We start from the raw sequence: 16668 nt of genomic DNA, 5'->3' as shown, positions 1-16668 counted from the left end.
AATAGCAACAAAACTATTTTGAATTTCTTTTCTCGTGTTTAATTATCCATAATTTTTGTTGCTTCTTTCTTAGAGTTCATTTTTTTAAACCTAGTAAGACCAATGCTATTTTTATTTATATTTTTTATTTCTCAAATTTTGTCCAAACTAGTTCCTTATATGCTTAGACATAACAACTTAACATTGTTGTGAAAGAAGCTAGTAATTGATCATGATACTTGAAACTACACATTTAGATTAATCAATGAATAATTTAATTTCTAAGTTGTGTATATTATTTAAATTATTTGGCAACCAAAATTATTATATAAATAAAAGGTAAGATGAACATAGTATACAATGTTATTGCATATTGAACATTTTACATAAATAGAATCATATACTTAGATTAGTTAACATGATCTTTACTTTATTTAATTGGAAAAGAAAAGTCAACTTAAATAAAAACATCTTTTTAATAGAACCATATAAGTTAAAAACTATTAGATACTCATAAATTTTAAAAAGCCTCTTTGAAGACTACTTTGGTAATTGGTAGTAATGATCACGATTTATGGTGGTATCAATCAGTTGACCATGTTTGATAAAGAAAATGAGATATGTCAATATTGAGGAGATATTCTCATTCTCCAAAGCCATCGTTACTTGATCACGTGAATGAACCATTACCACATTACTCTTAACATTGCGGCAGGAAAAATGGGTATAACATCTTTCATTTTTTAAATAGTTATTATTGATATTGTAAGAAGAAAATTTGAGTAATTTATAGTCTTTAATTTTTAATTATTTTCTTTATCCAAGAATATAAATTTAGTGTGATCATTCTTTTTGTAAATATGTTTGAACAATTTTTTTGCATTTTATTTTAATTTTTTATTTCAATTATTGCAAAATAGGTTGCTAGAGTATTTGACAATAATCAAATATTTTTTTTAAAGAATCAACACATGGAATAATATTTTCTTGAAAAAATTATGTAATTCAACAAATTATTAAACAATATGAGACTATAGTTGAATTTAAAATAAAGTTATTGTCATATTATAAAATATCATTTTATTACAAGACTTGATGAGTACAATTGCAAAAACACTTTAACTTAACCAAAACCACCAAAACATGATTATCTCAAACAACTAGAAGCATAGAAAATAGATTCTTTGCTTGCTATTTACTGTTTCTTTTTGGCAATGAGCTAATTAAACCAGTATGCTGACATTTTAGGTATCTCAAGTGTTTTGAAATCAACATAAACAATGCCAAATCTTGATGTGTAACTCAACCTCCATTCAAAGTTATCAAGTAATGACCATGCAAAATATCCTATCACATGTACATTATCATCAACTGCTTTCTTTAGTTGAGTCAAATAGCTTTCTAAATAGTTTATTCTTGTGGTGTCATGCAAACCCTTAGGAAGAGTCACCTTACCTGGATCATCCATGCCTACAAGTAGGGATGGCAAAACAGGTCAGCCCGTTCTGCCCAGTCAAAAGCCTGTCCAAAAATAGGCTAGCCCAAGCATACTCTGTTTAAATAATGGGCTAATTTTTCTAGCCTAACCCATTTAAGAGTGGCCTGGCGGGCTAAAGTGTTGTGCTTGTGACGGTGAGGACACCCTGTGTTAAACCCAGATGAGCATGACCATACTCCATTATATTATTTTAGAATGCAACAAAAAACGTGACATCAAACATAAAACTATATTATAATTTAAGATTCTGTAACAAATGCAAGTATTTTCGTGACATGGGACAACATTTCTGCAAACTGCTAACTAGATATCAGAAACAAGAATGGCAAATCTAAGAGAAGCCTCAAATTATGCTGTCATTTATGACTTGGGCAGGGTAAGAACAAGAATAATCAAATTGAAAAATTGTATGCTGCTTTAACATTTAACAAATAACTAACAGCACTACTTATCTGTTGTCACAATAAATAATAAAATATAAGCATGTTTCACACATGACTATATTGTTTGACCCATTTTTCTGATCAATCCCCAACCAATTATTTTGCAAGCAAAGCTATGAGAGAGAGAGGGAGTTGCTAATTGCAAACTCAACTTTGATCTTAATACCAAGAATCCAAAACTACAACTTATTTTTAAGTACAGATCACATTGCAAGTGCTTGGTAGTTTCTTGCTATGTTAAGGTTTTTATTTAAGAACTTGATTTTAAGACATTAGAGTGGAGTATGTTATTTTCCCTAAATCCTCACTTGACAAAACGGTTACTGTGTCACAAAGTGTTCCACTGCTCCACTACTGGCTCTTTTCACTTTCTTGGGCCACACAAGGTCCAATAGCGTGTGAAGAATTATGTAAAAACTTAGAAAGCAACCAACATCCAGTAAAGAAAAAAGAAAGAGACAACTTTACTAAATACCAAGCATCAATGAAGAAGATGAAACACAAGCAATCTTGATCTTCAATTTTCAACAAGAACCATCAAACTCCAACTCACCATGAACAAAGCAAAAACACCAAAATATCCAAGAGAAAAAAAAACTTTTTGTTTTTAATAAATAAGGACAACTCATCAAAATAGAGGCTATTTAAGCACTTGGAACACCAACCAGGGAAACCATTGACATTTGGTGCTACTCAGGCAATTCTTCTCCAACCTTCTCACACTTGCATCCACAACAGGTTCTCCACTTTGGCTCCGAGACAATGGATCAGGGCAGTTCAAGGGGTGAAGCCTAATGCCACAAAAGCAATACTTATACACCACATCACGTCTCATTAAGCCTTGTCAGTTCAAAGCCTTTCCCAAATCATTCACCAGGTTTCTGAGTCATCTGGCAGCATAGGCATCATGTCATATGATGATGTGGCATGACCATGACCATGCCCATGGCTATGGTCTGCCATGCCAAGTGCAGCAGAAGAGTATGCAGCATACAACCATGCTGCAAGCACTGGGCAGTACCTACTGTGGTGCAGTTCCTAGTCACCATCATATTTGGTGACACCACATGCACTTTATCCCATGAAGGAACTCATCTGAGAGAGTAAGAGGGCACCCTGCAACATCAGATAGTTGTGGGAATGCTGGGATTGTTGTTGTTGTTGGCTTTGATGGACTTGGGCAAATGGGCTTAAGGGTGGTTACCGCTGTATCAGAAGGTCCATGAAGGAAGTGAATTAGAGAATGTGGCAGAAGAAAAGGAAACTGGATATGCTTATTCCTTCATGAGTTTGACTTCTAGATTTCTCATGGTTTTGAGCCACATGCCAGCTATGATTCTTGAGGAAATGTTACATACAAGTGTAAGTACAAAGCATCTCAATTAGTTTTAATCTCACAGCAAGCATCTAACCATCATTTCATGAAAAAGTTTCTCTGCTGTATCGTTCTCATTTCTTTCTAAGAGGGCACAGATAATTACGGCAAAAGTTATATCGTCAGGGCTGCAACCATTGTCTTCCATTTTTGACAGTAAGGACAATGCTTCATCAATCATGCCCTCTTTACAAAGGCCATTGATCATAACATTATATGTTGACACATTTAGCTTATAGCCATTAATCAAAAGATCCTGAAAAATCTCTTGTGCATCCGTGAGTCTTCCACCTTTGCATAGTCCGTCGATAAGTATTGTGTATGTGTATCCATCTGGATAAATGCCCTTGTGTATAACCTCATTGAATAATGCAATTGCCTGTTCTACATGATGGTTTTTGAATAATGCATTTATTAAGGAATTGTAGGTAATTATATCAGCACGTAGATCTCTACCACGCATCTCATCAATAAACTTCCAAACATAAGACATTCTCCCTGATTTGCATAAACCATCAATAAGAGAATTGTAAGTTATTATATCTGGAACCACACTTTTGCAATGCATATCTTTAAATAGATTCATGGCTTCATCCATCATTTTAATCTTGCATAATCCATTGATCAGTACAGTGTAGCTATATGCGTCAGGCATTACTTCACTTTGGATCATGTTGTTGAATACATATTTTGCATTCTTTACTTCGTTAACTAAGCAATAGCCATCTATTAAAGTATTATAAGTAACAACAGTAGGGTTCACGCCATCTTTTATCATCACAGCCAACACATTTTTAGCTTCTCTCACTTTTCCATTCTTGCACAAAACATCCATCAATACGGTAAAAGTATAAACATCTGGATTGATGCTTTTCAATAACATTTCATTGAACAAATCAACTGCTTTCTTCACTTGATCCACAAGGCAAAAGCCATAAATTAGACAGGTGTAAGTGATATAGTCAGGGTAAATTCCCTTGACAACCATTTCTGAAAAAAGATCACACGCCTCATTCAAAAAATTTTCTTTGCATAGACTATCAATGATTGTATTGTAAATTGCCAGGTTAGGCTGAATCATTTGCCCTTCAATCTGTCTCATCAACTGAATGGCAGCTCTTGTTTCTCCCACTTTACATAATCCATTGATCAAAGTTCCATAAGTAACTTCGTCCATACGAAATCCTTGTGCCACCTTGTCGTTAAAATGCAGTGCTTTCCTAACGTTGCCGTTGAGACACATACCATTCATGATTGTGTTGAAGGTTATGGTATCTGGTTGATAACCCAATCTGTAGATCTTGGCCAATACCGAAAAAGCTAAGGTCATTTGAAGCAGTTGGCACAAACAATTGATGTGAATGTTAAAAGTAAAAATGTCTGGCTTAATTCCCTTGGATCCCAATCGTTGAAAGAGGGAAATGGCAGTGTAGAAATGCTTATTCTTAACAAGGGATCCCAAAATCTTGTTAAATTGAATGATGGGTGGGGAAGGACGCTCGTTGAGCATGCGATGGAATGAGGCAACAGCGTCATCAACATTGTGAATAAATGGGGACGAAGAGTGACTGTGAAGTTTTGCAGAGTAACAAAGAGGAAAAGGGTGAAACTTGAGAACGGAGAGAGGAAGAAAAGAGCTTAACCTTGAGAATGACATTGGCAATATCAAAGCAGAAGTGTCTTCGCTTCCACAGGGTGTAGGGTTCCGAGAGAGATTGAGTATTGGAGGCTTTGTATGGGAAGGGAGAGAGAACAAAAAGAATAAAGAAAGAAAGACAACGTGGTTAAAAATTTCTAAAACGAAAATTTTTAAAATATTTTTTAAATTCGCAACTTTATTACCTAGTTTTTACTGCATGAAAAAAATTAAATAATTTTTTTTCTATCATTTTAGTTGTAACTAGAGAATTTACGTGATTGTAATAAGAATTCTACCTATAATAAAAATATTAGATCATCTTTATCTATTTTTCACTTTCTCGATACCAATGATAGTAATAATATCAAGTATAATCTTGATATGATATGAAGTTAGAACTTTTAACTATGAATACATTAACTCTTAAGAAATTACAAATATAAAAATATAGATCACCGTATGTAAAAATTATGAAAAAATGTTGATTAATTTACATGTGAGGACAAATTATAGTAATTTATTCCAATCCAAAACATAAACAAAGACAATAATAATATTTTCAAAAAATTTTTTCTATAAAAATAGAATATATATTCTATAAAATATTAGAAGAAATATTTTATTATTGTTATTTTTAATTTAAAATTTTATTTCAAAAATTTATATTTGCTGTCGATTAATATATATATCAAATATAAATTCTATTTAGAAACTAGTTAGAAAAAAAAGCAAAGGACTTGTTTTTGAATGAAATGGATATACCCATATATCTCGGACTTATTTTTATAAAATAATTAAATATGGCAAAACCTATACTAAAAATAGGTTCATATAAAATGGACGTATTGGTTAGCGTAAGCATGTTCATAAAATACCAAAAGAAGTTATTCATGTTTAAGCTAGTTTTAAAGTTCTTAAAATCAATTTCTTTTTTATTTATGTAAAATTCAACGTTATTATCTAAAACTCACTTTTTTTCTATCTTTTTTCAAAAGTTAGTTCAAGCATTTTTGTTGTGTTTGTAACTCCTAGTTCAATAAATTTTGTATATATAGTTAAAATTTATGCGATAAAAGTTTGAAAGGAATATACAAGACAAGAGATCAAATAAAATGAGGTAATCCTAGTTTGTAACAATATTGCAGGATTCTTGTGTTTGCATAATTGCTTAAGCTACTTCTTGTTTGCCTTAAGCCAGATACTTAAGTTAATTCGAGTTTGGCTTAGGCAAATTTATTATCACTTAAGTAAAAATCATCTAATGAACTATAATTTTTCCTGTAACTTTCACTTAAGCAAATTTACATATGGCTGAAACAAGGGATGGTATGATGAAGATATGAAACGACATTCAATAATTAAATAATACATAATTATATTTTAATCATTAATTGATAATGTAAGTGTGGATGACAAATATTTAATTATAAAAACCATAAACTTTATAAATAGAGTTTATAATGAACCTTATATATCTAAGATGATATTTAATATTCTATTAAATCAAATTTTATTTTTAATTATAAATGGAAACTCAATTATGACATATGAATACAAATCTTCTTAAAATCATAAATATATAAAATTATTTTTATTAAATTTACTTAGTCACCCATACATTACTTATTTATTAACTCATGTTATTCTTTCCAATAACTACATATATGTTATAAAAATTTAGATATTTAACCTGAACATCAATTAAAGTTATTATGTAAAGAATATTAAAATAGGTGGTAGTTATTTAAAATATATTATCATTTTCATTTTTTTAAGTTGAATTTATTCTGACAAAAACCGAGAAAGCCCTAAACCCAGTGCCCATTCATCAATCTTCGATCAAATCTCTTTAAAACTAAGGAGCTGAAGGCACTTTCACTCTGATGTTGCCAATGCCATTCTTAAGGTCAAGCTCTTCACAAATTTTAGAATGAGGCATGTGATTTTTTCCAGAAATAGTTGTCAAAAGGAATTTATCCCAACGGTGTCACTTACACCGGTCTAATCTATGGCTTTTGCCTTTTGGGTCAAGTGAAGAAAGCAGTTGATTTGTTCAATGAAATGGAATTGAAAAGCATCAATCCAGATGTTTATACTTTTAGCATATTGATTGCTGTCTTGTACAAGAATGGAAAAGTGAGAGAAGCTAAAAATGTATTGGATGATAACAGATGGTGTGAAACCTAATGTTGTTACTTATAATACTTTAATAGATGGCTATTGCTTAGTTAATGAAATAAAGAATGCAAAATATGTATTCAACAACGTGATAACGCCTAATGTATGTAGCTACAAGCCTACAAGATACTAATCAGTGGATTATGCAAGATTAAAATGGTGGACGAAGACATGAATCTCTTTGAAGATATGCATTGCAAAAGTGTGGTTCCAGATACAATAACTTACAATTCTCTTATTGATGGTTTGTGCAAACCAGGGAGAATTTCTGATGTTTGGGAGCTTATTGATGAGATGCATGATAGTGGTCAACGTGTCGATATAATTACCTACAATTCCTTAATGGATGCATTATTCAAAAACCATCATTTAGATGGGGCAATTGCATTATTCAATGAAGTTATAGACAAGGGCATTCATGCGGATGCGTACGGTACTTACTGATTATGGAAAGGAGGGAGACTTCAGGATGCACAAGCAGTTTTTTAGGATCTTTTGACCAAAGGCTATCATCTAGATGCCACAATGTATAATTCTATGATCTATGGGCTTTGTGAGGAGGCCTTGTGGTCAAGAATGGAAGACAATGATTGCAGTCCTGATGCTATAATTTTAAAATAATTATTTGTGCTCTCTTTGAAAGAAATGAGAATAATAAAGCTGAGAAACTTCTTGGCAAAATTATTGACAGAGGCTTATTGTAAGTAATTGCTTCAGATCTATGACAGACAATTCATTTGCAGCCTATTGCTATCACACTGGGATGAAGACTCCTAAGAATTATGGGTTGGCCTTGCTAGCTTAGTAAGTTTTTTATGTTTAGATGATTGTTGTATTATTTTTTTTTCAGAAAGATTTGTGTACATGGAAGCAGTGTTTCTTCTTTTTACTTGTCAACCGTGCTTAATTTTGTATCAATAGTGATGATTGGTTTTGATGGTAGACATTCTCTGCCTTATGCAATATTAGAACTAGTGGCCATTTGATTGAATGCAAAACTTTCAAATAAGATGATACATATGTGAGAACTATTATTATTTAATAGGTAAATTATAGAAAAATTTCTGTGTGTTATTCACATACAAGGAGCATTCATATATACACGGTACCATGCTCTATTTTGGTATCATATTTCTAGGACATATGTCTATAAATCTCTAAGATTGTGCCAGTAATATTTCTTTGGACAACTTGATTAAAGATACAGCAAATTGTCCTTAATATGACTAATAATAATTATGCTACAACAGATATTTTATTTCCTATTAGGTAATTTGATTGTAAATGCTATGCATGTTTTAGAAATGACAAATTGGTGCTTAGGACTTCTCATTTTACTATGCATTCAATTGATTACTTTGTCTCATTTGATTACCTATATTCTGGATTTGAATTTTACAAGTTTGGCTAATCTTATATCTGTGCTCTCTGAAAGAAATGAGAATGATAGAGGTGAGAAACTTCTTTGTAAAGCATGCATGGTTTAGAAATGTCAAACTGCAGCTTAGTTAGGACTTCTCATTATTGATGGTAGCTGATGCGTGTGGTTTACATTCTGAAATGGTTGTCAAGGAATTTATCTCAATGTTGTCACGTTCTCTAACCTACAGCTTTTGCCTTATGGGTCAATTGAAAGAAGCAGTTAGTTTGTCTAATGAAATGGTATCAAGAAACATCAACCCAAATGTTTATTTATACCTATAATATATTAGTTGAAGGAAATGTACGAGTAGCCAAAAATTTGTTAGTTGTGATGATAAAAGAATGTGTAAAACCTAATGTTGTATACCAGGTAAAGGGAAAAGAATACTATGTACACTATTTTTACTTTTTTTATCTCAAATTTTTTATATAGCACTAACAATAAAGAACAAATAAAAGCCACATAATATAAACTATTAATCTCTCACTTTAATCTTTTGAGATAATAAATGTTAGATATATTAATCTTTAAAATTTTAAAAGTATTATGTTAGTTCTTAACATTTGTCTTCATTCATCATTTAATTTGTTTAGCCACACACAGTAATATAACACTTAAGTGACTTGTATGATTAATTTCGAGATAAAAATAATGTCATATAAAATATGATATATATTTTTATTTCATTTTAATTTTTGACATTATTTTTATTTTATTTTAATTTTTGAGACTGTGACTTTTCATGCATTTTAGTCACTGGTATTACAATTTTTCATCATTCATCTTTCTTCTTATTTTTGCTTACCACTACATTGCTAGCCATCAGTTGCATCTGCGTCTTTTGCTAGTGATTTCAAACTCAAACATTAACCCAAGAAGCAACAAATGAGCCATCTTAACCTTAATTCAAATGCCTCACACTTCAACTTTTTTTCACCATATTTTAGGTACCCAAAAATGCTCTAAGTCGCCGAAACTCCCACCTTGAGTTATGTTCTCTAACAATCCAACTCAACCCCTTCAAATGTAGACTTAGACGACAACTTCATTATCCCTTCACTTACTTATTAGGGTGATACTCATGCTTAATATCAAGCCCAAAGTTGTGTAATAAACTTTTAAAGAAAACGACAATGTCAAAGCAATAATCATAGGTCTAAAGAAATAATTCTCTTCTCGAGTTAGTTACTCCAGCACTCGATAGATGTAGTTTCAAGGTTTTCAAATTGTTTTGTTGAGCAACTTTTGAAGAGATTCAACGACCATTAGGTCTCAACTTTTAGATTTTTTAAATGGGAAAAAGCTCAAACTTTGACAAGGCCTAGAAAACAATGGAGGAAATAAAGGAACATGGGTTTGCCCTTAATGTTTACTCATATACTTTGACATAACTCATAAGCTTTGACATAATAGCATTTTCTTATGTTAGCATTTGAGCTTGAAGTCTCCGATGGCAAATGTAGATACAAATAGTGGCTAGGATGGTTTCCAATAACGATAATATTAAAGAAGAATGATGAGCTGATGAAAAGTTTTAAAAATCACAGCCTAAAATGTTTGAACATAGAATTTTTTTACTGACAAATATTTTACACAAAAATTCATAAATGAAAGTTCTAATGAATTAAGTAATTTAGTAAATCATTTATCATCATTATTTGGCGTCACATATTTGAACTTACCAATAAATTTTAATTTTAACATACTTCGAGAAAAGTTATTTATAAGTTATTATAAATCAGGATAAAGTTTGTCAATGTTGAAATGCATTCATCTTGCATTCGTTAACCTCAAAATCAACCTTATTCATCAAATAAAAATTTATTAATAAAAACTTGAGAAATAGATTAGATCAATATTATTATATATATATATATTTTATTTTTTTTTATTCATTTGAATGAGAGGTGGAATAAAAGATAAAACAAGAAATAAAAAATGGAATGAAAAAAATTTGACCTTTGGATTGATTGAAATAAAAACGAAGAAAAAATTTTCTACTTATTTAAAGGAGTAAAAAAATAATAAGAAAGATAATATTATATATATATATATATATATATATATATATAATATACATTTGTGAGTTTATTTGTGGAAAATTTGATGAAGTGTCAATATTTTACTTCTCCAAATCTCTTCTTTGTCCCTTTCTATTTTCAGAATTTTTATTTTACTTCATAATTCAAATTTTAAATATCAAATTATATAAAAGTAATAATTACATTTTGATAAGATCTTTTATTATTCATCATTTTTTAAATTGGTATGTTATCTTGACATTGTGTATTGAGACTCATTTCAATAATTCAAAGAAGAAAAGAAATCCAATAAACATTCAAAAAAATAAATAAAATCTATTACCAAATAGTCTTTTAAAAATTTGAAATTAATTTTATATGCTCCGCAATTTTGAAGCTTTTTCTGACTATCACTGTAAACTTTCAAATTGAATAAAAAAAAAAGTTAAGAAACAAAGTTAAGTATCATCTAGTTTTATTTTATCATATCTTTATTTTTTGTTCTTCCTTTTTCACATAATTTGAAATTAGTTTAGCGTTTCTTTTTACATTTACAAACCTTGCATATAAATAAAAAAAATATGTTACTTGAACAAATAAATACATTAAAAATATTTGTTTTGATATAAAATTATATTAATATCTAAAAGCATATTTTTATTTCAGTAATAGTCACATTTTAAATATTTTATGATAACTATTATGATAATATTTTTATTATTTATTAATTATATATATATATATATATATATATATTGTTACATTTTTTGCAGCTTAAATATGATAATTAATAATTATGTAAATTGAGTCTTTTATCAATATATAATATTTTTTTTAAGAGACAATAGTCATTAAATGATAACCTAAATATTTAATAAATATAAAAAGTATTAGATATATTAAATTTAATTATAAATTATAATTTCTTATATGTGAGATTTTGTATAGTTTAATTTACTTTTAAATATAAGAACAAAAAATTTAACTAAATCACATACAAAATGAGATTAACAATTATAGGTTAGTATATTAAAATGATTTACATCGATTTTGTAATACTACTAATTAAATAAACTCAGTTTTATAAAAAAACTTACACATTTATTTATTAAGTTTTAATATTTTTTTTAATAAAAAAGTATTATATATCTTTTTTAAATTAATAGGTGTAATTCCTTTAATATTTTAAAAATAAAAAAATATTAATATTTTTTTAATTAAATCACTAACTTTACTGATTTGATTTATTAATTGGCAGCTATACGTGGTAACAATCAATATTTGAACAAATGAGATATGTTGAAGTTTCTTTTGTTTTTGCAAATCACTAGTTTAATACTAAGGAGATATTCTCTTTCCCTACAAATCACCGTCACTGGATCACATGCACAAAGCATTACCATCTTACTCTTAATATTGCTGCAGGAAAATGAATTAAATAACTTTTAACGTATTTCAGTATTATGAATTAGATAGCATTAACATCATTTTTTAAATAACTAATATTGAGACCTAAGAAGGAAATCCGACCAATTATTTTCTTTACTCCAAGAATAAAAATCTAGTGTGATCATTCTATCTAGATTTATTTTGAATTTTTCAAAAATTTATTTTAACTATTAAAAAATAGGTTGATAAAGTATTTAACAATGATCAAATAAGTTTTGTTAAAAAAAATCAACACATGAAATCATATTTTCTGAAATAAAAATTATGCAAGTGTGCAAAATATTAAACAATATGACACTATAGACAAAGTAAAAGAAAGTTATTATCCTATGATAAAATATCATTTTATTAGAAGACTTGCATTAATTAAGTCACATGATTACAATTGCAAAGATACTTTAATTTAACAAAAATCACCAAAACATGATTCTCTGAAACAACTAGAAGCATAGAAAATAGATTCTCTGCCTATTATCTACTGTTTCTTTTTGACCACGAGCTGCTTGAACCAATATGCTGACATCTTGGGATATCTCTTGAGTGTTTTAAAATCAACATAAACAATTCCAAACCTTGATGTGTACCCCAACCTCCATTCAAAGTTATCAAGCAATGACCATGCAAAGTATCCTACCACATTTGCTCCATCATCAACTGCTTTTTTTAGTTGAGTCAAATAGCCTTTATAATAGTTTATTCTTGTGGTGTCATGCAAACCTTTAGGAAGAGTCACATTACCCGGATCATCCATGCCTACAAGTCATAGTGTCAAATAATGTTGCAATAATAATAGACTATTAATGTCAACAAGCCAAAAAAATAAAGGACAAAACAAGAAATGAACATATAATATATGTTACCATTTTCAGATAAGATCACAGTTGGGTTTCCATAGTGCTCCTTTATGTACATCAATGCCTTGTACATGCCCCATGGTACATTGTAAAGCCAATATGAATTAGCCTGCAAAAAATTAACTTTTGAGTTAGTCAATGTATATTTTGTATGCACTTGTATCTATATAATGAATATTTGTCACCAAGTTCAAACTTACTCTTGGACCAATAGGTACTCCATTCTTTGCATCTTCAATATTTGCAAAAAAAATGAAAAAAAAAGTTATAGAAATATATATATATATATATATATATATATAATTGTTTAAAGTGTCAATAGAAACTCTCACATGTCTATTACCACTCTTATTTATTTATTTATTTATTATATAAAATATTTCTATTATTAATATGGTTATAAGAGAGAAAATATTGATATCTTGACAAAAATTACTTAAATGAGAGTGGTTACAGACAGTTGAGAGTGCTAATAAACACAATTCAAAATTTAGAAGAAGCATTATCTTACAAGCAAATCCAGCATTCCAGTCCTGTTGGTAGCCTGGGACTTTAGGTTTTGATTGATGGGGATCATACATGTAGTAAGTAGTATATTGGTTGATTCCAACAAAATCAATGGAGCCCTTCACTATTTTAACTTCTTCGTCAGTGAATTTGGGGAGTCTACTCCCAACAATTCCTTGAATAGTCCTTGGATACTCTCCATATACAAGGGGGTGAATGAACCTGTGGAATTTAAACACTCTTGTTATTTTAAAATCCAAGAAAAATTCACATCCAAAACAAAATACTAATAGAAGAGCTTCTTTATAAGAAATACTAAAGTTTATTACCATCCAACATGAAAGTCTCTAGCTCTTTGAGCTGCATAATTATCAGCCTTTGATCTTGTAAGAGGCTCATACCAAACAAAGTCCAAGAGAATTCCAATCCTTCCCTTTTGCTTTTCCTAAAACAAGCACATTTATTATTACATAAGAACATTTTATCAATTTAAGCAAGCCAAATAAACAAAAGGACTAGATAAACCATTATTACTTGGTACTTCTCTCTGTATCTTTGAACAGCAGCTGCATGTGACAATATCAAATTGTGAGCAACAATGTAAGGCTCAGTGCCTGAGTTGCCGGCTGAACAATTCCCATATTCTTTTGAGCATCTTCCAGGGGCAAAGAAACCATTATCATAGCCAAGAGCAGCCACCACTCTAGGTTCATTAAATGTCATCCAATTCTTCACTCTGTCTCCAAAAGTCTTGAAACAGAATTCTGCATAATCCGCAAAATCTTTCCTGCACAATTTAAGTAGTCATATCATTGGTCTTAATTACAACATAAGCATGTTGACATATACTACCTACTTTCTTCAAAACTTCAAATATTAATCTATGAGAAAACTTGCTTTTAAAACGTGCATTGATGAAAATCACATAAGGGAGTTCATTATTTCGGCTTTTAATATATAAAACTACTTTTGATTTCTTAACCAGTGCTTAGTATTTTCCTCAAAAGATAGGATTGTTTAGTCTGAGAACATGTACTCTGTTTTCTTTCTTTTTTTAACTTTTAATAACAAGAATTTCACTCTACACAAATATTTTAAAAAGGAAACAAAATAAAAATAAAGTGACATTTTTATAATTAAAAATAAAAAAACATTTTCTCAAACTAAACAGGCCCTTAACAATGCAATTTTGTCCTCAAAATATTATTGTACTTACACAACTTGGCGGCTCAATAATCCATTGTATCTCTCCTCAAGAGCTAAAGGAAGGTCATAATGGTAGAGATTAGCATATGGAGTGATCCCTGCAAAAGTTTCAGACTATTAATGGGAAACAAAACAAAATATGCAAATAACAGAATATTTCAAAAGCTATGTCATCATTTAGCCAATGCCATAAGAACACTTGCCTCTTTCTAGTAAGTAGTTGATCAACCTATTGTAGTATGCTACACCTTTCCAGTTTACTTTGCCAGTTCCATCTGCAACAGCAGTCAAACTCAGTTATTATTAATGGAGAGTAACAATTTGATTCAGCTATTTTATGATCAAATTTGTAAGATAAGTATTGTTGAATTACTTGGGAAAATTCTGGACCACGAAATTGAGAACCGGTAGGCATCAAAATTCAGCTTAGCCATGAGATCTATATCTTCCTGTCAAATTAAACATAATTGAGCTCATATTGTTGAAAAGGTTACACGCTTGATATTCATTCATTTTGAGTACTTTTATGGGATGAGGAAGGCCATATAGTTCTGTGAAAAATGAGTAAGTGTGGCTTTATAAAAAATGTTAACTTGGCTAAGAATGTTTAATGCTGTGAAATATGACAATTTTCATAGATAAGGGTCCAATTGAAAAAAAGAAAAAGAAATTTTCATTAGTAGCTTTTGGGCCAACAAAAATTGATGCATGTAAAGAAGACAAGTAAGATATATTTGAGATGTGAACATCTGTAGTTACATTTTGTTTTGACATACACTTCAACTTCATGTTATAATTGGAAAGCAATCTCTGTTAAAAATCCCCCAAAAGCGAATATGAAACCATTAGATATCAAAATTCAAGGCCACTTACTTTATAGCGATGGTATTGATCCACAGAAACTTCACCCGTGCCATTATCTGCGACAATCCCTGTTTTGCATTGAAACCGTAAACATTTCACTTTTTGCTTTAAAACCGTACAAAAAGCTCATTGTTTGTGAAAAACCGAAATATTTTATAAGAAATACACATATTTTTATAATATTTTTTTATATATTACATTACTCATTTTATTTCATACTTTTTCTATTTTTTTCACATCTGTTTCTATCATATAAAAATTATATAAACAGAAATTACTTTAATACAATAAAATATTAAAAATTATACAAACATGAAAAGAAAATTAAAGAAGCAAAAAGTGTAATAAAGTAAATTATGTAATAAATAAAAAAACATTACAACAAATAATTCTTATACACCACAGCATGACCGTGAAATCAGTGTCTTTTTCCGACAAATTGGAAAAAGGGAGAACCTTAAACAAAAGAAACAAATATAGTTATGAATACGACACAGTTCTCATTATCAAAAACATGCTTTCTCTTCTTTCAAAAACAGCAAAACAATCAACTGAAAACATCAATTCATGAGAAACAAAATAGTTAAAATTAAATTAATTCAAAATTAATTTTTTTATTCTTCAAATCAATTAAGATTAATATAAGACGTATTTAATATAGTTAAAATAATTTCACATTAGTTGATTCATATACCATGACAGATTATTCAACACATTTTTAAAAAAATTTAAAATAATAATTTAGAAAAAAAAAATAGAGATTACCGGGCTTTTGGATGAAAACGTCCCAAATGCTTGGGCCTCGACCGTCTTTATGGGCCATACCCTCTACCTGATAAGCAGAGGTGGCCGTTCCGAAAATGAATCCTTTGGGGAAGGCTTCTCTGCTCAAACCCCCCGTGTCAAAACTCACCGTTTCGGGCACTGCTTTATCATCTGCACCCGCGACACACTGGATAACTGAAACCCCCACAAACCACAAGGAAAAGAGGCATTGATAGAGAGCCATGGAAGCTCACACAGATGAGTGAAGAGTGAAGAGTGAAGAGTGACACAGAGACACTGACACTGTGATTTGATTTATAGGCCATTTTTGTGGACAATTTCAGTTTTGCCCATAAAAGATAAAATGGAAAATAAATTTTGAATGTTTTTTGGCAGCGTCTCACAGTCAATGGACCATAATGTGGGACATGCATGTGCCTTGTAGTGGTAAGTAACCGTTGTTTTCT

The 16668-nt window shown here is 29.9% G+C and overlaps 2 protein-coding genes and 2 pseudogenes across 4 annotated transcripts; 1 reads left to right on the top strand and 3 right to left on the bottom strand.

Moving 5' to 3' along the window:
* Positions 1-13: 13 nt before the first annotated feature.
* LOC113866990 (beta-glucosidase 44-like) lies at positions 14-16526 on the bottom strand. 3 transcript variants are annotated; one of them, XM_027501870.1, is made up of 12 exons: positions 16202-16524; positions 15446-15504; positions 14946-15021; positions 14776-14847; positions 14583-14670; positions 13901-14153; positions 13696-13811; positions 13371-13588; positions 13060-13091; positions 12866-12968; positions 12499-12758; positions 14-31 (listed from the first exon to the last, which is right to left on the bottom strand). In XM_027501870.1, exons 1-12 carry the CDS (start codon positions 16443-16445, stop codon positions 14-16), a joined length of 1539 nt encoding a protein of 512 aa, XP_027357671.1. In that variant the 5' UTR covers positions 16446-16524. The 3 variants fall into 3 exon arrangements, with proteins under 3 accessions (XP_027357671.1, XP_027357672.1, XP_027357670.1); XM_027501871.1 differs by lacking the exon at positions 14-31 and adding an exon at positions 14235-14247 and having other exon boundaries at positions 12337-12758; positions 13901-14116; positions 16202-16526; XM_027501869.1 differs by lacking the exon at positions 14-31 and having other exon boundaries at positions 12337-12758.
* On the bottom strand, positions 2402-3297 carry LOC113867544 (annotated as a pseudogene).
* LOC113867543 (pentatricopeptide repeat-containing protein At1g12775, mitochondrial-like) lies at positions 3315-4952 on the bottom strand. Its single transcript, XM_027502935.1, has 2 exons — positions 4061-4952; positions 3315-4006 (listed from the first exon to the last, which is right to left on the bottom strand). Exons 1-2 carry the CDS (start codon positions 4950-4952, stop codon positions 3315-3317), a joined length of 1584 nt encoding a protein of 527 aa, XP_027358736.1.
* On the top strand, positions 6996-7879 carry LOC113867023 (annotated as a pseudogene).
* Positions 16527-16668: the final 142 nt, after the last annotated feature.

Source organism: Abrus precatorius, unplaced genomic scaffold (genome assembly GCF_003935025.1).
Source record: "Abrus precatorius isolate BTA unplaced genomic scaffold, Abrus_2018 Scaffold5, whole genome shotgun sequence".
Lineage (NCBI taxonomy): Eukaryota > Viridiplantae > Streptophyta > Magnoliopsida > Fabales > Fabaceae > Abrus > Abrus precatorius.
The sequence above is the reverse complement of the archived record's forward strand: the minus strand, read 5'-3'. Positions and strand labels throughout refer to the sequence as shown.

Coding starts and splice junctions, on each gene's coding strand:
- LOC113867543 (XM_027502935.1), bottom strand. CDS start 4,952: ATGTCATTCTCAAGGTTAAGCTCTTTTCTTCCTCTCTCCGTTCTCAAG. Junction 4,007..4,060: donor GGCTGTGATGATAAAAGATG/GCGTGAACCCTA, acceptor GCTATTGCTTAG/TTAACGAAGTAAAGAATGCA.
- LOC113866990 (XM_027501870.1), bottom strand. CDS start 16,445: ATGGCTCTCTATCAATGCCTCTTTTCCTTGTGGTTTGTGGGGGTTTCA. Junction 15,022..15,445: donor ATCAATACCATCGCTATAAA/GTAAGTGGCCTT, acceptor TTAATTTGACAG/GAAGATATAGATCTCATGGC. Junction 13,589..13,695: donor AGAGACTTTCATGTTGGATG/GTAATAAACTTT, acceptor TAAATTCCACAG/GTTCATTCACCCCCTTGTAT.